This window comes from Accipiter gentilis, chromosome 12 (genome assembly GCF_929443795.1).
Source record: "Accipiter gentilis chromosome 12, bAccGen1.1, whole genome shotgun sequence".
Lineage (NCBI taxonomy): Eukaryota > Metazoa > Chordata > Aves > Accipitriformes > Accipitridae > Astur > Astur gentilis.
In genome coordinates, this window is record NC_064891.1 from 32,358,878 (window position 1) to 32,379,377 (window position 20,500).

Consider the following 20,500-nt stretch of genomic DNA (forward strand, 5'->3'; position numbering starts at 1 on the left):
CATTCAATTTACTCTTTGCTGTACCTTTTTGTCAGATGCCTTCTTACAGCAGGTTGTTCATTTGAAAATGTTTTGGAATGAAGAAACTGTTAATGATATTAATTAAAAGCCTATGGGTAGCTTTGCTAAACGATCCACTTTTAAGATGCAGTCAGCTTTTTTTAGCGGTTTGCAGTGGTGTGCTGGAACTTAAATAACCTGAGCACTATTTTTTGATGTCTTTTTTTTAAGGGGGAAGGTAATATGTTTTGGCAACTCTCTTGAAAATTGGCTTGTACAACTTAATAGGGAAAAATCAATAGAAGACTTAGCTAATTGTCACTATAAAACAGCTCCCTAAACCAGATGAAATATTATCTACAACTTTGTGGAAAAGCAGTTATTTTCCATGCTCATTTTTGAAATCTATCCATGCATCATTGATGGGCTTGGAAAATTGCCATGCAAACTGTATATTCTCACATGTCACTTTTTTACCTCAGCTTTGTTATGATTTTGCCAATTGCGGAGCAAACAGCTGCTTATTGAAAACAGTTACTTGCTCTGGGGAGCTAGATGAGTAAAATATTGCAAGGCTACCCCAAATTTTGGCATATGTGCTGTGGTAGGACAAGTAGTTTAGAATTTGAACCTTCTGCTCTGTGGCTGATTGCACTGGACAGATACAACCCCCTCGTCTTCAAAGCAAAGTGCGGTCTCTGCCATAAGCAGTGAAGAAGCCACTGTCTAGCTCACGGCAGCTTCTTCCAGCCTGTCTTGCGCTCTTTCTGGGTAGATCAATGTCTTTTTGTGTGGTTGATGCCTCTAAAGCAAACTTGTGATGAGTTTTGTGTCGGTTTAGGGGGATCAAGGACAAGCTGGACCCCCTGGACCTCCAGGGCCACCAGGACCCAGAGGTCCCCCAGGAGATACCGGCAAAGATGGTCCTCGTGGGATGCCTGGCATACCGGTAAGTTAGTCTGTTGCTGTCATGGTGTCCAAATTCCTCTCAAGTGTATGCCAGCTCAGTTTCAAAGATGTTTTCTGAGGTAAGGTTGGCAAGAAAGACATGTGGAAGCTGAACCGCGGGCAGATTTCATGGTGTACCTGGAGTCCCACACACAAAGAGCAAGTTCATAGCAGGGCCAAGAGTAACACCTGGGTTCCTTGCCTCCCAACCCTGACAGCTTCCCTGCACATTCTAAGGTTTCTCAGTTGCTCACTGATGTTTAATAGCTGCGTGAGGAGGGTCTGCCCCTCCACAAGGAGTAAATGTTTCTACTCAGACTTCAAGATAAAGCTGAATTTGAGATGTCGGAACATGAATGGGCTTGACTTCTCGCTTCCTAATCATTTAGCCTCAGAAATAATGGAATCAACATCATAAACTGCTAAATGCTGCCCAAAGTATGATGAAGTTTGGAGATAGATTCTGCCATCTTTACACAAGTAGGACACCACCATTTTCTTTGGTTCATCCCCCATATTTCATTAGAACAACCAGCAAAATCCAGTATATTGCTTATTGTTTGTTTTAGATACAGGATCAGAACCACTGCCTGTGGCACTTTGTGACCTAATGATTAAATATGAGTATGGTTTTGCTTTTATATTTTGTAGCCTCCTTAATTTTCATTCTTTCGAAAGAAGTACCTCTCTTTTCATCATGAATGCCACTGTGTTATCAGTGTGGAAATGGAATCACAACACAGGAAAGAGACGTGACAACTGAAATGCCACACGTACAGATGCTCGCGAGCGCACACACACCCCCCCACCCCCCCCCCCATGATAAGTAAAGATCACAGCCAAGAAGACACATAGGGAACTAGCAAGGTGAGGGCCAGCACTGGAAACAGAAACCGCTTTTTTGAAGAAAAAGCGTAGCTCATTATGTGGGGCCAGGACAGGAAGGCATAAAATTTCCCTGTAGGGCCTTGTTAGGTAAAACCAAGAAAGAAAATATCTACACTCCTATTCTGGCCCTATTCAGGTTGCGTCGTCTGAAATTGTACTAACCGTACAAATATATTATAACATGATGATAATAGTAAGACTCTGCTATAATTTCCTGTGAAAATCCAGCAAGACTTGCCAATTAAGACCTGTAGTACTCTAGGGTTGCTGCTGCTGTTGTTGTTTTGTTTTGGCTTGTTTTTTTACCATCATTGTCCTTCTAAGTTCTAGCTCAAGGTTATGAAATGACATTAAAAGTTTGTTGCTTCCATTGTGATGCTTTACTTTGAGCACCTACTCATTTCTTGTTAGTCCTGCAGCACATCAGGCTTTGGGCCTCATCTGGGCCTCCCTTGTTTTCTTTTAATGTGGGAAAATTGACTGCGGTCAGCAGAGTTGCTTCTGGTTTGATATTGTGAGGGTGAGACTGAAACCAGAACCCATTTCTGACTGCCGCGATACCATTTTTATAATTCGCATACAAGAGGCTAGCAGAATCAGCTGGTGTTGCTGATTACAACGTGACTGTGTGTTGCTTGGGGTTTTGTGCTTTTTACCAAAGGGAACATTAGTGTTTCTCATAACAGGAAAGTAATGCATTTTATGCAATGAGGTCATTCCATTTTATAATAGTTCTGTAGTGATTTTGACTTTAGATGGCAAGAGAGAGTTTCTTTTTATAGTTTTTTAAGCTGTGGCTATCTTAAGCCCTATAGCATTATGGAAAATCTGTTCATAATACTGCTTTAGAATCGGTTACAAACAAGCACTCGGATAGAAACCATCCAGATTGCTGACTGTTGTTACCATCCTGCTCGTTGCTACTGTCCTGTACCCTCAGGTTAACGTTGCTGATCCTCAGAAGGCTTGTTCCTGCATGGCTATGTGATATACAGTCAAGCAGGAGAGCCGTAAAGGGAAAACTTAGCCTAGAGGTAGTGACAGCTTTGTGTTTTTAAAAGGCTTGCATGAACCTCTAAGCTAAAGAGATGAACAACAAAACAATAGCCACACTGGGTTATGAGCAGGGATGTTGCGGTACCACGCAGCTATAGGAGGATGTGCTTACAGTGCCCAACCACCATTAGAAGGCAGTCATTTCGTCTTTTGCAGTGCTAGGCAAAGCAGGGGCTTCTCTCCCAGCCTGTCTCTCTCTAGCAAGGAGCTTTACAATCACCAGAGCTAGAAGATGATGTTTTGGCCCTTGCTTTCCTCCATGCCTGTACATTTGCTGTGTATCCTGAGAAAGTCAGGCAGCCAAGGCAGCAAGGCACAGGGAGCAACTCCAACAGCCACCGTTACGTCTCTTCCACAGCGTAGCAGGGTTGAGGAGCAGCCCGTGTGCCCACACGTCTCCATCTGTGCCCACACGTCTCCATCTGTGCCCACACGTCTCCATCTGTGTCATCACCACCTTGCATCCCAGAAGCGTGCATCCTGTTACGGATACTTAAAGCTTCTAGAGATGTGAATGTATTAGTTTCTCGGGCAGGAAATCTTTAGAGCTGAAGAGGTAGAAATGTTAGGGAGATGCTGTTGGGCCTATCGCCAGCAGAGAGAGCACCAAGGAAGAGTAGGGGTGTAAGAAGGGGTTGTGTAGCCTTCTGCTAAGCCTTTCTTTGCATGTCAACAGAGGAACCTGTTGGAACCAGAACATACTTGCCTTCCTACAGAGTGATACCTGGAATAGGTGACTTCCCTTTGCACTGCACAGACACCAGCACAAAGACTTTGAAACATTAACACCTCCAAAAAGAAGTAAAAGAAGAGCAAGGGGTTTTGCTGGTAATAAGGCAATAGAATATGATACAAACTCTTGAAATTATTTCACTATTATTTCCCAACATTTATGGGGATATCTTGATGCTCACTTCAGGCTGTGTGATTGCTGTATGCCTAAGTTAGCAAAGCTTCAGAGCGAGCTGAAAAGTCCAACAAGCTTGGGTAACTAGCTGTCAGAAACCTGTGCTTGTGTGGTTTCTCCTTCCTGGGTATCTCAGTGTGTTTGCAGATGCTACGTGTTTGCTTCTGAATGCCATGCACACATACCCAGAGAAGCAATTCTGATTCTTTTCGGTTACCAAGAACAACATCAGAACAGTTCTCATCAGTTTTTTGACAGGTTTTCTTTTATGACAAAGATAGTGCAGCTGTGCTGATACAACAGCACGTGGACTGCCCTATGCTCTGTTGGGTTTACAAGGGAGTGATCTATAAAGCAGATCACTGAAATTATAGGAACTCTGGTTTTTTGGATGGGTATTTTTAATCCGTATTGTACAACTGACATGTTTTACTGTCTCTACAGACTGTTGTATGTGTTCAAATGGGAAGAAAGGGGAGAAGGTAGATGCTGAGTTTAGGTAGAGCTATGCCCACAGGAAGAGAATACATTGGAAGAATGATGGGTTATTGTTTTGAAAGCCAACCCAGGTATTTAACAGCTGAGTAATTATTGCATGGCTTCAAAATACCAGTATTTATGGGTTTGTGGAACATGATAATTTGCAACGGTAAGTTATGCCTGCTGACTGAGGTGATGACACAGAGCAGTAATTTTGGAATATGTAAACAGTGGGATTCAGCACATATGTGAAGATAACCTTTCTCTGTGTCCTTTAGCACCACTGACTGGAACGGAATATTAAGTTTGGAACCAAAGGATAGAGTTAGGACACCAACACTTAACTGTTGCCTCAAGAACTATACCATTAGATGATTGTGAAATAGTAGTTAGCCTCTTGAAATGTCTGAGATTTGGCCTACTACTTTAAAAAAGAAAAAAAATAATATATTTAATGTGCAGTCCATTGCCGTACCTGTTTAAGAATGGAATTTTTAAGGTACTTTATTATTAGGTAGAAAACAGAATTCAAGACTCGTTACTGAAATTATTCACTCCTTTTTTTTACTTTAAGGGTGAACCAGGAAAACCAGGAGAACAAGGATTGACAGTAAGTGCTTTTTTCTTCCAGTTTGCTAAGAAACTGTAACAGATACATGACATACACACTTTTTAAAATGTGAGATTCCAGAAAGCTTTATAGGTCTGTATTTCCTAACCTTCCTTTGTCACAGACTATTTGCGAAGAACACATGAGAGAGACGACATCCTCTTTTTACATACAGTCGCCTGTCACATAAGGCCAACTTCTTCTTTAAGCTTGCAGAAGTAGGGGGAAATAAAAAAGCTAAGGGCACAGCAAAGCAAAGAACAGCCAAGCCAGGTGTTCCCAGTTCCTAGCCCCCACTTATCACTGTCTCTGAAGTTGAGCTGTTTCTACCTTGAGACTGTTGAGCAGCACAAGAACCATCTACTTGTTTTAAGGGCCAAAATCCCAGCTGTCTCTGTGGCAATAGCTCTGGCCCTTTGCCTGATGGAACAGTGAAGACACAGCACAGCATACTGGAGGTCTCAGAATATTCTCCTCTCCTGAGGTTTTGGTTTTTTTCCTGTGTGTGAGACTGTAACAGCCAAATGAATGCATTTTTTACAAATATTCGGCTATGGGAGTAGATGTTTTCTGTTGCATCAGGAACTAATTAACCCTATTCATTGGAAGCAAATTGAAGCTCCACTGGTTGTAAATCAGCTTCAGCCACAGGGTAAGGCATCAGAAGTTTCTGCCTGTCACACATTCCCAGAACTGTGAAACATGCGGTGGTTTTTTTTCCCTTAAGATCTCCCTAAACACTCATGGTCATTCTTATTTTTATGAGAGATGACAGAATTGTAGCCTGTGGCATGTGGTTTTGATTCCTGAATGCTTCTGAGAAGGAAGATTATATGCCTGGCAATCAGTGCAGATATGATTGCTATCTGTTTGAATTTATGAAGTTTCAAAGAGGTGTGTGATATTTTACCTTGACAAATTGCAAAACATTTTGAATTGACAAAATCCAGTATCTTTTGGAAGAAAAAACTAAGATCTGAGACCTGGAAATACCTGCTGTGATCAAGCAGTTAAAGTCCTGCGCTTTTCGTTTTGAGATAATGGTTTAACAAAACCAAAATCAAAGCCTCCCAAAGGTACCACCTAGTGCTCAAGCATGCTTCCAGGCTCTTTTTTGTTCTGTCCTTTTGGTTTCTGAGCACCTGTTAATAATAGGTGCAATCGCTGGGAAGGGAGAGGTTTTTTGTTTGTTTTGTTTTATTTGGAATATTCTCCTATTTGACCTCTGGACAAAACTCACTCAGATTCTGCAACAGTGTCTTCCTTCTATTCAAGACCAGATCTTCAGGGTCAGAGAATCCCTGAAGGCTTTTAAAGCAAAACATAGTCCATCACCTTTTAGTCTCCATGTTTAGAAGAGTGCCACTGGTCTAAAGTAACCATCTGTGTGTAAGAACTAAAGAACTGCTACTGATGTGTTTCTCTAAATGCAGGTGTGTTTAAATAGGGAGAAAAGGTGTTTTAAAAATCGGATCAGCAAGCTTGAGTTACAGAAAGATCCCAGATTACATGAATTTCCAACTCCAAATGCCTGCTCTAAAAGTCAGTCTGATGGCTTAAATGTTAGATTGTGTATAGATCAAGTAAAGAACATAAGAGTATCAGGGAGGTAATTAATTTCTTTTTATCCTTCTTGGCGCTTCTGACATACTTTTTATGCCAGTACAGATTTCCAGACTCTCTTCACTGTGGAAAGTGCCACAATTATTCAGGTGCTGTCTAGCTGCTTCTGACGCCTTCCATCATGCATTTCTGCACTTAGATATCTCTCTATTTCCATATTGGAAATCGGCCATTTCTGCAGTAGTGTCTCAATTTCCCCACAAGTATGCTGTAAAATTGTGTTGCCAGAGAAAATAGGTATAGTTTGCTGTGGAGAACACAGGACTCTGCCTACCTGAGATACTTTTTCTAGATTATCCATGTATTAGCTTTTCAAAGTAAATGAAAATGGAGACCTCTGCCCAGAGGAGCTTCTAGGTTAATTCTGCAGGAATTCTTTGGTAAGGACTTGCCTCTGTTTCACACGAAGAGTCTGAAGCCTGAATTAGCTTCCTGGATTTTCTTCCTGATGAAAATGACTCTGTGAAGCCAGTGGGTCCCATAAGGAACTACCAGACCTGGTCTTCCAGAGGTCCACTTGTTGGGGTGTACAGTGGTTTCCTACTTCCCCACATGTCCAAGGTCCTTTCCAGTAAGAAGCGAGTGCTGTGGCATGTCCTCTGGTTCTTTGTCCAGGACGGAGGCGGGACAGAGCCAAGGAGAGCACCAAATGCTGTGAAACAATCCCTACACTTTGGATGTACTTGCTGAAGGTTGTGGAAGCTGAAGGCTGTTCGTAGCCTATAGGATCACACTCTCAGCAGCTTTAAGTGCCATGGTGCTGTTCAAGTTAAGAAGAGCTGCAAGCCCGATTATAATAAAGGGGATAGAAGCTTTTCTCTTTCAAAAGCATTTTTAACACCTGTATTTGGTAACATGCTTTGGTATTTCTAGAGGAAGGTAGAGGTTGTTGATAGAGCTGGTAAACTCGATTTTAACCTGTGAATCAACAATGGCACAGCTTGAAATTACTTAGTTTTCTATTTTCTCTTCTTACAAGAAGTGGAATAAATTTCTTGAAGAGCACAAGATAGTAGATAATGAGATAACAGTGTTTTCCGGCTTGTGTCTCAGAATGTACCAGAAGCCTACTGCACATGTCGAGTATCTTGTGACCTACTCAAATAATGTGTGCCCTGATTCACAAAAAGACGATATAATTTGAATGCATTTGGAGTTCTGGGAATGTTCATGTTCTCTTTTCAGTGAAATTGGAAATCCAGTAGCTCTAGTGAAGACGTGGCAATTTACTCCAACTGCGAATCTGCTGCCATGTTCTCCTTAATTTGTAATGAAGTTCCATGTCAATAAAGAAAAAGAAAATCATGTTTCAGATGGTGTTGAGAGAGAGGGCAGTAATAACCTTTTTGCCTCTCAGGTAGGGGAGGTTTGCTTGGACCATATACAGAGAATGACATTTAAGTTCTCTGGCATGAGTTCTGATTTGACACGAGGGAGCTTAGCCTGTCTTAGGTACACAAGGGAAATTTGCCTTGAAGACAGGGAATGGCTTCTCTTTTTCCCAGTTTCCAATGTAAGTATGTGTGGGTTGGGGCAGAGTGGTGGGAGAAGTTTAGGAAAGCTAGTTGTTGCTTACAGGGGTCTCTCATTCCCTGTTGAAAATCTTTCCAGATTGTTGGAGTGCCAGTGTGCTTCTATTGCTCTTCTATCCTTGCGGTTCAGATGTTTGGGAGAGCTGTTCGCAAGGGGTTTTTGGCTCTCTGTGTTGCTGTGTCGGGAAGAATCTGTTTTCTCTTTGACCAAGAGAGTTCAATTTCTTTTTAGGTAAGAATGGAGGCTTAGGTTTAAGTTAGAAAGGTGTGACTGTATGCATCTTTAATGTTAGAAGGGAATGTAAGAACGACTAGTTAGTGGTAATTTGTGTCTGGTTTCCATGGCACTTGAAAGCCCTGCAGATCTACTTTCTACAAGAGTTGAAGGTATCACTCCTCTGTGCAGAAAGGATTAAGAGAATTCAGAGGGAGGCCAAGCAGTGGGGCGACCAAAGGGATTAAGTTTTGAAATGTTATGTGGAACTAGCAAAATGTACGCTATGCAAGAGGGAAGGCCAGTAGTTTCCTTAGGTTTTCAACCTTTTCAGTGAAGTTGTGTACTGCCTCTCATATTTCATCTTTCTTCCCATGCCATTTGTCTGCTCTTCCTGGTGACAAGGACTCTTAAATACCATACAAGAGTTTTTCTGTTTTATCTTCTCACTTTCAGAATGAATTATAAATGAATTTGTGATTCTTTTCTACCCGAGAGCTAGGATTTCTGCTTGCAGACTATTCATGAGAACTTAGTGAGTCAGTGATGAGCAATCTCAAAGACTGACACTGATAGATCGACATTTTCAGATTCATGAGCTGCAATAGGATAGAAGCTGTACATGGGCTGGTTTTGTTTCTAATTTCCACGTGGGAGAGTGTTTCATGCTTTTATGTTTAAAATACTTTAGTGCAGAGTAATAAACATTTGGAAGATCAAAATTTACAATGTTTTCAGCTCCTTGGAAAAGAAGTAAATTTAAACATGTTCAGTGTGTGAATCAACCACTTCTTGCCACTGAAAAAAACCCGTGTAATATTTTATCCCTCAAAATTGGCTTTAAAGACAGATAAGTAATTTTACAGATGTTTTGCATAAACAGAACACTCCAGAATAACCAGAGAATTCAGGTAAAGGTGTCTCTTTGCAAAAGAAATCTATACTATAATGATTAACCCAAATGCAAAATCCCTCTGTTTTAAGATGTATTGTTTTCCAAACTAGTAGTTTTGTGCTTATACAGTCTTCCTGGGCATCTGTTCAAGAAAGTAAGACCTAATGTTACTGCTTTTACTAGTTATTCAGAATAAGAAGGATGTTCTTCCAAAGGATATTGCCTTTTTTTCTAAAAGACAGTGGAAAAGTGTAACCTTGCAGTTAAGTCTGCAAAATGTCACATCTTTAAAATGAATTAATATCCATTTTTTCATCTTATGTTAAAATGAACAAAATGAACTCACAGGGACCAGGCAGAACTGACTGGGAACTGCTGCTGGCTTCAATTCAGTCTTTCAGGCCAACGGTCAAGGCCAGATCCTCAGCTGGTGTGAATCTTCATAGCTCCTCTGGGAAACTACTAATTGTGATTTTGTTTTCAATGGCCAGAGTTCTGCAGCAGCCTTCTTTGTTTCATTCTGGTAGCATGTTCGTAGTAAATTTTATAAGGTGTTGTTCTTAAGCTGTTTGGCTGCAAAAGTTTACTAAGAACTAGCAGATGAAGTGGAAATTCTCAGCCTGTGCCTCTCACAGCAACTGTTCTTTTTCCCCTAATACAATTGCATTGGCCTTAACTTGCAGGAAATCTCAGGAACAACAGTCTTTGGCATTGTAACCTCTGTACTTCAGTAATGGCTGCCACAACAGTGACTAAGAGAATGATGATAAGAAGCTCTGCCTGAGCACTAATTAATAGTTATTGCCACTCTTTTTATCAATTAAGGTAGATAGCAAGGGAGGGGGACACTGCTTAATCAGAAGTTAGATGAATTTCCCCGTCATAGTTAATCTGTTTTCTTAGCTGGTCGTTCTTTTATCTAGGTGATTCATCAATACTAAAGCATTGCAGATTTCAATACTAGTACTCTAGAAATTGCAGTCTTTATGAAACACTCCTCAACCACACAGGAACATGTTGTCAGAATTACACTGTGTGCCGGTTACACGCAGAAAATGGGACCAGCAGGTAGAACACGGGCTCCACTGAAATGCAGGTGAATACCTTGTATGAAACCTGTGCTTCCCTCTTCAGGTACATCTGCTAGTTCAGGTTTTCTTCTGAAGTTCTTTATGGTGTTAGACTGGTAAGAAATTGGTTTGTGGGAGTACGGAAGTGATCGTCCCCCTGTCCTGGGCACTGGTGAGGCCGCACCTCGAGTCCTGTGTTCAGTTTTGGGCCCCTCACTACAGGAAAGACGTTGAGGTGCTGGAGCGTGTCCAGAGAAGGGCAATGAAGCTGGTGAAGGGTCTAGAGCACAAGTCTTATGAGGCGGCTGAGGGAGCTGGGGCTGTTTAGTCTAGAAAAGAGGAGGCTGAGGGGAGACCTTATCGCTCTCCAACTGCCTGAAAGGAGGTTGTAGCGAGGTGGGTGCTGGTCTCTTCAGGTGGCTGGAGATAGGACGAGAGGAAATGGCCTCAAGTTGTGGAGGGGAGGTTTAGATTGGAAATTAGGCAAAATGTCTTTACTGAAAGGGTTGTCAGGCATTGGAACAGGCTGCTCAGGGATGTGGTGGAGTCACCATCCCTTTAGGTATTTAAAATACAGGTAGATATGGCACTTAGGGACATGGTTTCGTGGTGGACTTGGCATTGTTAGGTTTACAGTTGGGCTTGATGATCTTAAAGGTCTTTTCCAACCTAAATAGTTCTATGATTCTATTCTAAGTGTTTAACGATTCTTATAGGCACCAAAGAGGAAATATCTGTTCTCAGGGACAGTCTTGGAACTTCTTTTGTCCCATAGAAATATAGGCACAGTACCTCCTACAGGCCTTCTAGTTACAAAGAGCTTTCACTTTACATAGGAAGTATGGAAGTTTAGAAAAACAGGACTTTGCGGGTGCGGGGGTTGCAAAGCTTTGGAATAAGAGAGTTTTTGTATGACAGTGTATTGCACCATTGTGACGTTTTTGCTGTATAACTTTTTCAGTATACAAAAGCATTCACTTTGTCATTATATTTGTGTTAGGTATTTTCATTTGGTGTTTGCGCTCACTGTCCATAAACTCTGATACCTTGTAAAATAATCATTACTGCTACCCCAGGCGTGCAAATTGAAAATGCCCATACTTTCTATTTCATACATTTTTAAAATGTTAAGCAACTGAGTCACTAGAAGTTGAATACGAAAACACCTTGAGAGGCTTTTGCTAATGTATCACACCCTGAATTACCGTGCTTTGAAATTGCAACTTTAACCTTTATAGGGCAGAATTATTTCTTGTTTTGAAGCTGGCTGAAGCACAATGAACAGAGTAAGCTTAAAAGGAAAATATAATTGTAACATTAGAAGGGAGGTCTAGGAAGAATTCTGGGCTCATAACATTTGTTCTAACTACATTTAGGTCAGTATTTTCAGGGTTTTTTTTTTTTATTTATTCCAGATAGTTATTTGTCAAGGTCCAACTGACGTGTCCAACTTCATTCAGTCGTTTCTGTGATGCCAAGGTTTGACATGATACAAGCTCTGGAGGTCTGTTGATTTCAGAAAACAGTGATTGAATAATGGCATTCATAGTGGAAATATTTTACCTTTTAAAAACAAAATTGCATAGAGTTTTATGAACATTTGTTTATCCTTGGTTACCCAGTTTTCCAAGTGCTTAAGTAACTATCAACTAATTCTTCATCTCCAGAGAAACAGATAGTTGAATTTCTTTGGAGCAACACACTTTCTTTTTCCATCTGTTGAGGAGCCATTCGAATGAGAACCTAATCCAGTGAAGCCCTGCAATAGCTTGTCATAGCTGCCTAGCTAGATTACTCTATTGCACGTGATGGCAAAGCGTTCTTCTGAAGTGTTCATGATATCTGAAACAGTGAGAACTATTTTTAATATTTGGTTATCTTCCTGTTCTGGGCAACTCTCACAACCAAAATTTTCAGCCCTCTCAGTCTCTTGCTCAAAGAATGTAGGTAACATAGAAAATAGGTAATTTACAGAAATTCTGGAGTGTTTTACAGTTTTTTGAAGTCTTTTTCTGTTAGTAATTTAATTTCAGGTTTTCAGTTTAAGTGGCTGCTGGGAGGCTTCTGTGGGGGAGGGATGGAAGCTGTTAGTGGATGACCTGCTAAGTTTCCAGTGGCTTTGAGCTTCTTTCCCAATGGTAGGGAGCAGTGCTTTAAAGAAAAATTGTTCCTATTCAGCTATGGTTTACAGTCTGAACATTCAAAGGATAAGAAGCACATTATTATGTGTAAATTGTGAAGTGTATCACTTTAGGTAAGCTTTTAGTTGCAGTTGGTTTTCTGAGCATACCTTTTCTGAAGGTAGGTGTACTGTTGAGAACTGTTCTGGTCATCAAGGGGCGTAGTAGCTCAATGGGCATGAGACACCAGAGCCATTACCAGTCAGAGTAAAGGCTTAAGTACCAGAAATGGAAAACTGCTAATTGTATAAAATATTTATTGATAAGTATCTGATTCATTTTAAAGGCACGATAAGAGCAAGACTATGCTTCTATGTAAATATTTTCTTATTCAATAAATCCTCTGGAGGAGCTGGAATGATGGCAATGGTGAGGGGGAAATTCTGGGGAAAGGTCTTTTCCTGGAGACATCTGCAATGTCTTGAATTATATCCATCCCACAGGCTGACAGCTGCAAGCAGCAGGCACAAAGTGCTCAACAGAGCAGCACGTTTAACAGTTTACTTTGGGGGACGGTATTAATAAGTGAATGATCATTTTACCTTCAAATAGTAACTTTGTATTGAGGGCTCCCAAATGGTAATTTAATAGAGCTGAATGTCTTTAGGTTTTATTAGCTTCTTAAGTAGTTAGAAACTGAAGTGGCAATATCCATTCCTCAGACATAAAAGTAGCAGGTATGAGCCATGAAGGTAGTCATCTGATGGACAGATTTTTCTTAAGACCTGAAATACCCCCAAAATGCAACTGGTTAATATGCAAAAGGTCAACAGATAACTGATGCCTAGGACATAGACGTTTGGAGTCTATTCTGGTAATGGTGATGTAGGAAAGCTCTAGTTTGAGCATTAATTTCTTGGAGTTTTTAAGATGTTAGCCAAATTTACATCTTTCTCACAGAAGAGGGGGAGGATTGCTGGCTTATCACCTGCCATGGCGTCAGGCACTGGAAGAAACTTTCTTCCTTCTCTGGAATAGAGGGCAAAAACCTGTTTGTGGAGTATGTTGTTTTATCCGTGGTTCCTTACCCAACGGGCCACTGTCACCTACCAACATTCTCTTGATTTTTTTTACCTAGTTCTTTCCCTATCTTCAGCTTTCTTGGAGACTGTTTGCAAGCAGTGCTTAAGAAATAGGCTGACCTTCATTGACCACATTCAGTATTACTGGTGTCCTCAACCTCTAGCAAATCTTCAGTTTAGCATGCAGGCACTTACTGAAAAGAAGACCCGCTTTAAACAGGAGGTTTTTTTGAAATGCAGTGGGCTGGGGGGATTTTTCTCCAGTCTGAAAAAGCAGATTATCACTCTACCCGCTGCTCTGCTCATGACCAGTGCTGAGTGCTTGGGTACTTTTGCTTCCTTTTGAAGATAAGGGAGTAAACTTGTCACCCTGCACCTCACAGGTAGCTTTCCATTAACAAAATCTGTCCCTACAGTCAAAAGGAGGTGCTTACAAGACCCTAGTTCTGCTGAGACAATCAGGCAAAAGTTTCAAGAAGCAACACTAATCTATATGCTTTTGCAAGGCTTGATGCCTTAGACGTATGAATCCACATTTAAAACTGCAAGGCTTTCATCCACATCAGTGGATCCAGGACCCAGAACCACCACCAGTGGAGCTTTTTCATGTTAGCAGTTTAACGTTGCATCCAAGCAATGTTCCAACAAGCCCTGTGTCTACTAACAGTGGAGGATTCTGCCTAACTTCATGCTACCTTAAGAATAAAATTGGCCCTGCATTTCAAAGCAGCAATCCTTTTTTTTTTTTTTTTCCTGAATAATTGCAGTTCTACTATCAATGAATTCTTTTATTCTTTCACGCATCAGAAGGATTTGGATTCTCCGGTTTTGGCTTTTTGTTTTGCACCCTCATGGAGTTAGAATTCCCTTTGCTTGATATAGCACCAGCACCCACAGACTGCACCAGCACCCATAGTAGGAAGATGGGAAAAAAAGTGCGTAAGAACTGCAGCAGACATGGTCTGGCTCTTACCAAAACAGAGTGCCAAAATGTCAAAGACATGGTTGGCTGATCTATTTCCCTGCTGCCTCCTCTCTCCACTGCAGCCACAAACCACCTGGGTACTTCAGAGACACCAGTTGAGAAATGGGTCCTATTAATATCAATGAGACTTTGACTTCTGTGTGACATCAAGCAGTTAAGCTTTCCTGAATTGAGATATGTCTTCCTGCCTTCACAGGTCATGGGGACAAAATGGTGATTCTTTACTTCCCAGGAGCATTCTTAATGATTCCTGAAGTTAATTCTTAATGATTTTTTCTCTTAACTTGCAAGTAATGGCACAGATCATGTGTTGGGTAAAAATGTATGCTGATACCTAGAAGGTGAGGAGATTTTAAGGCTTATGCCACTCTCTATCTTAAAAATACTTGTTTGCATAAACCTTGTTTATATGCTGCTGAGCAGATATATTACTGTGGACACACGACTGGCTGTTAGCTGGTATCAGAAAGAGAAAAACCACAGTCATCTTAATGCTGACAAATTTCCAGATGGGTTGGAAGAGAAAAGATTAGAAGGGGGGAAAATTTGAGTCTTCCAGTTAGTTCCTAGATCAGTTCCAAAAGAGAAGAGAAAAGATCCATTGTGCATTTTGCGCATAAAGTTTTACTTTTCCTTGATGTATAAAACATCAGCTGGTTTCAGTCCAGGATCAGAATGCTCACACAATAAGACAGTTTTAATTGGTCATTTCAGTTTAAATTGGCTAGAGTTACAATGTTAATTGAATTGTTTTCCCTTTGCAGGGACCTCAGGGGCCTCCAGGACAAAAGGTATAGTATAAACAACAATACTGTGAAAGTGATTATTCCTCCTGGTGCCAAATTGCTAGCAGAAAAGGTGAATGGAATTAGCTACTGTACACCGCATTAAATCAGTTAGTTTAGGCTCTGAATTTTGTTTTTGCAAAATGCAGCCATACGATGTGAGACATCAAATTTCTCATTTCCCCCATCGTAGGAAGTTCAAGCAATGTAGAGCAGACTGTTTTCAATCTGTCTGCTTAACTTTCAGGTGAAAAGGTCACTATAATTTTCTTGTTCATGCACTGGTACCACTAGGAAACCAAAGTTAAAACCTTGTGAAAGGTGGGGAGATAGAGTTTCTGATTAAACGCATGTCTTTTCTCAAGTAGATCAGTGCCATATGACTAAAAAATTGACCAGCAGAAACAAAGGACATAGGTGTTGCTGATAAATGGTGCTTGGTTGGCGGTGTTCAGGTGGTCTGCCGGTGTCTTCCTGTTCCTTCGGTAACCTGAGACCTGACTTCCTGGGAATGCTTTCAGCGTTATTTACGCTCATTAAAGCTGACTGCCTCAGTTTGATGGAGTGAGTTTAGGATTTATGGAATTACACCATTAAACCAGTCCTAGATATATCAGCAATAACAGCTAGTAAGTGGCACTGTTCCAGCATCTCGCCCACGCACTACCAAGGCAAGTCATCTCGTAGTTGATTTCGAAAGATTAAAAAGTTGTATGGAAAATATTTAATAAAACAGGCTTGATTTGTATAAAGAAAAAAGAAAGAGGAAAGGCCTAAGTAGTATTAACGTATGGGAGAGGGCTGTCACCTCTGTTTTTCTTCTTCTGAGATAATATTCTTTAAGGTGAAGGTTTGCTTGCATCTGTTCAAATGGAACTTTTTGAAGAAAAGAAAGAAAAACCTGCTGCTGTGTAAAAATGTAATCCCAAACCGTAAGAATTGGTGGAATTTTGTCAGCTGTGAGCTGTACAGAGTTTGCAGGCTGAACGAGAGGACTACCCTTCGTGTTTGGCAATGAAGGAATACAGCATTGTAAAGCTGTACTGATGTCTAAGTTGCCATTATAAAATTATACCCGAAGACTCGGGGAGGAGGGTATTTTACATGTACAGCATCAGCTAAACCCATGTGCCGATGAGCTGTTGAATATATGGTAAAATTTTACATGGAATGGTAGAATCAGCTTTAGTTACACTTTCTAACATCCTGTGTCTCGTAAGTTATAAATAGGATAGTTTATTGCGGCTGATGGTTTAATGCCCTCCTGAGCTTTGTCTTCTAGTTTTCTGGAAGAATTATACAGAGATGTGAAAATGCTCACTAGAGCCCCTTTGCAGTGGCTAGCAGTCGTGACCATGCATCCAGCAAAAAGAAGCAACAGGAATGCCAAAGTGGAAGCTTTGGGAGTAAGGGGAGAGCATTTTGGGTCATGGAGATACGCTGGGATGCCACTGTATTATTTCTTACTGATTTGCAGCTCTGTTATGAGCTGGAGCCTCCTGGGCATTCAGATGTTGGAGGTTTTTTGAGGCCCTCGTGACTTGCTTCCTTTGCTTGTTTCACAGGATTTCACAACTCTATTCATTGACAAACATGTGCATCCATTCCGGACGCATTCCCTTGGGGTGTTGGTGCCCTTTGGCCAAACCATTTCTAGAGAAACCTCTAACCAATATGAATAGAGGGGGAAATGTCATGCCCTGATTCTTGGGATGGAGAGAAAGCAGGGCATGAAGGGATTCACAGGGTGCTTATTTGTTTTAAGGGTCCTGGGAAACTGCACATTTCACTGTCACCAAAGCCTCTGCCTTTCCCAGTCCCCTGGCCTCTTTTTAGGGTGCCAGCCCTTCAAAAAGCTGTCACATTTTTGTATGCTGATAAGGTGTTTATAAATGAAAAATAAAAATAATGCTTTCAGTTTCCTTGCTGAGCAACACCATTATTATATAAAAAGAGGAGAACGCTGTGTAAGCACATGCAGTTTTCCTGGTTTCTTCATGCCTCAGGTTTTCACTGAACATCTGTAGCAAGTCGCACGAGTTCCTTCAAAAAAATTGTCCGTTTTACAGAAACTTAGTGTAAGAGCTTTGTAAAAAGATTCCTCCAATGTTACAGGTCAATGCTAATATTTGGCTTTCCTTCTTTGTCTGGCCTGTGTTGGTGTTTAAATTTTGATTGCAGTAATACTGATGCAATTTAAAAGGGTATCTGTAATTTGCACTGTCAGGCTGAATTGTTGCAGATTATCTCTTAAAAGCTCTAAGATAGATTGGTGCTACCAGTTATTGAGCTTGAAGCATCACTCTTGAAGCATTAATCGTTGTGTTCAGGTGCTGTGTTCGATTGTGTAGGATCAGTCTTAAAATTTATCGAAAGCATAAAATGGAATTGCATTTTAATTCTTACATTTCTTCTGAAGCATTCACAATATTACAAAGCAACCATCAGCTTGAAGTTTGTTTCTGGAAGAGGCTGTACAGTGGGACGGTCATTAAAATGTACAACATGAGAACACGTGTGATTAGTATAAAATCTCAACTGAAAAGAAATCTTAGCTTGGATAAAAATTAGTTTTTGAAAAATTTATTGCAGTTACAATAAGCAAGCATTCACCATCATTTCTAAGTACTGTATTAAGAGATGAAAGGTTTCACGACCTGTTTAATTTGCTAAACGCTGGCGTCTGTTTCCCACCAGGGTTCTGTCGGAGTGCCTGGTGTTCCAGGGAGAGACGGACAAGTGGTGAGTTCACTGACTTTGTCAACACTGGCATTATTTATGTCGTTGATTAAAGCTACTTAGGGCTTGTTCACATGAGCAATGTGCAACCTTACATCCAGAGCTGTGGTTTCAAATTGGCTTCATGGAAAAGACTGTACAATCTGGTTTGTGCTCCGAAGTAATTTTTTCTAGTTTTACTTGAACAGGCAGCAAATGTAAATTAATTAAGCTGGAAGTCTGATGTTCAGGTTTGATGACGACTGATAGGTTCCGGAGAGAAATGCGTATTAGTGGTGTGCAACTTTAGACAGTATATTTACAAACTAAGTTTTTCTGGAGATTTTTTTTTTTTACTTTTTGTTAACTGAGTCCCATGATACAAACACTTATGTTGATACTGGGTATTTATGCAGTGTCATTACATTGTTAATGCAACTATAGAGAATAAAAAGAGACTGGAAAAACAGGTGGAGAATAATGTGAAAGTGAAGTTGGTGACAAAAATGCAGAGAAATAAATCAAACGGATATATTCTTGAACACAACCAGGATGAAATGCTAACTCCGGCAAGTCAGTGTCGTCTTTCAGTGCCGTCACCAAGTTAACTCACAGTTCAGAACAGCCCTCCATAAGGAGAGGTCACAGTGAAGTAGCAGGGCTGTTTCACAGCATTGCTAAGGTTTGTTGGCAAATCTGGGTGGTGAAGTTTAAATAATATCCCTCCCTGACTGTAAACAGTATTATCCATCTGTTCTAACAAGCACTAACGTTCTTAGTGAACGTCAAAAGCACTTGCAGGGAATACCAAAAGGAAAATGTACGATACGGGTTGTTCACCATGTTTAAGCAGCAATAGATGGTAGTGTATAAGGATCATGTTATAGAATCCCTTCTTCTGCCTCCCTCCCCAAGAGCCCTAGGAATAAAAGCTCTACAGTGTTTCAAATAATTTAATTTTAATTCCTCTTTCCTAACAAAAGAGATGTATTGTTTCTTATAGCATAATATACAGTATTAGACCTGTGTTTTGACAGTGGTTATAAGAAATAATGTACTAATCAGTTACTTCACTTTAGTAATAATGCTAGGAACCTATTTTTAAAATATTCAGAGTATTATGACTACTGTGGAACAATAAAAGAAAAAATATTTAGAATTAGCTATATAAAACAAACAAGAAAATATGAGAAAATATTATGAAACAAATTTGCATTAAGACCTGAGATTTTTTCCTTCATATTTTATAGCTGCATTCAATTGCAACGTGAATGGTAGACAGTACTTGCCAAGACAGATGCTGTTGCTGTACATAATGCAAGTAATTTTTGTGACCAAAGTATGAGTGAAAAGCCAGTGAAGACACACTTTGTAGCATGATTTTCTTTGGATGTGCAGGAAGATGTAGGAAGACTGGACAGGGTGAAGTTGCAAACCACATTGAAAAGAATAGAACTGATGATTCACATTTTATCCAAGAGCTTTACTTTTAATAGCACCATCACACAAACTCTAGCCAGAAATCTTCACTCAGATGAGCACAGAAAATGGATGTTGATGAAATAAGTCAAACGTGCAAAACTTATCTGATGATTAAAGTGTCATTTTGGGACATGTGGAATTTTTTTAAGCTGTATTGGCAAGGTTGTTGTATGTCTATTTTTTGGAGGCCCGTGACTTACCTGCAGTCATGTTTCATGGGGAAGAAAGGACATATGCAATTGCCTCTCATTAAAGGAAAATGCAAACAGATCTTTAAATGCTGTTTATCAACTTTAAGTTGTGCTTTAAAACCAGCTCCTAGCTTTTTCCATTTATGGTTTTATGTTTATTTGATTTATTTCAATATTTACGACATCTAAAAATTTGAAGACATTCTTAAATTATTACCACTTTAATAAAGACATCAGTATATTTTTAGTGCAGCTGGACTATTTTACTTTTGACCCTTAAGAAAAGAAAAAATTAACTACTAAACTAAAATCTAGATACCAGGACAAAAACCATACAGATAAATATGAAATGTGGTCACATTCTTTTGTTTGTTTTCACAGTCGTCGGTTGATATTGACTAGCAAGCACTTCCTTATGTGCAGAAAATATATTATTTTCATATAATACTAAGCAGATGAAAAGTTGAATATTGATATCTCTTTTAATAAATAGATAACAAATTCTGCTAGCTTGGAAATAATGGCAGAAATAAGTTAAACTGAAGCAGTATTTATTTAAAGTTAGAAAGCACAGTGGTGCGGCCTAGGACTCCCATGCTAGTATTTTACTACCAAACGGTCCATTCTTCCAATTTCTATGAAAAAACAGATTCTCAGTGCAGTGTGACACAGAAGATATTGTTGAATGAAGACCAGAGCAGTAATTTTAAGAGCTGGGCTGTACTATGAGCTGGCTGCTGGCACTCCTGGCTTTACTCATACAGATTCATCTTGATTTGCCGAATAGTTGAACTCGACTTGAATGTGTGATGCAAGTCATCCCCTTTTAGAAGTTACGTAGTTAAAAGGCTTTACAAAAGCCTTACTGTCTTCCTAGCCTTTTAATCAGTGAGCTCGCTCTGTCAAACAGCAGC

At 40.2% G+C, this 20,500-nt stretch overlaps 1 protein-coding gene across 1 annotated transcript in view; it reads left to right on the forward strand.

Moving 5' to 3' along the window:
* The window catches only part of COL25A1 (collagen type XXV alpha 1 chain), a 317,940-nt gene that overhangs the window by 229,227 nt on the left and 68,213 nt on the right, over positions 1-20,500 (forward strand). The window contains exons 11-14 of the mRNA XM_049815415.1: positions 842-949; positions 4,854-4,889; positions 15,175-15,201; positions 17,893-17,937. Coding sequence (XP_049671372.1) covers positions 842-949; positions 4,854-4,889; positions 15,175-15,201; positions 17,893-17,937 — 216 coding nt within the window. The remainder of the gene's footprint in view (positions 1-841; positions 950-4,853; positions 4,890-15,174; positions 15,202-17,892; positions 17,938-20,500) is intronic.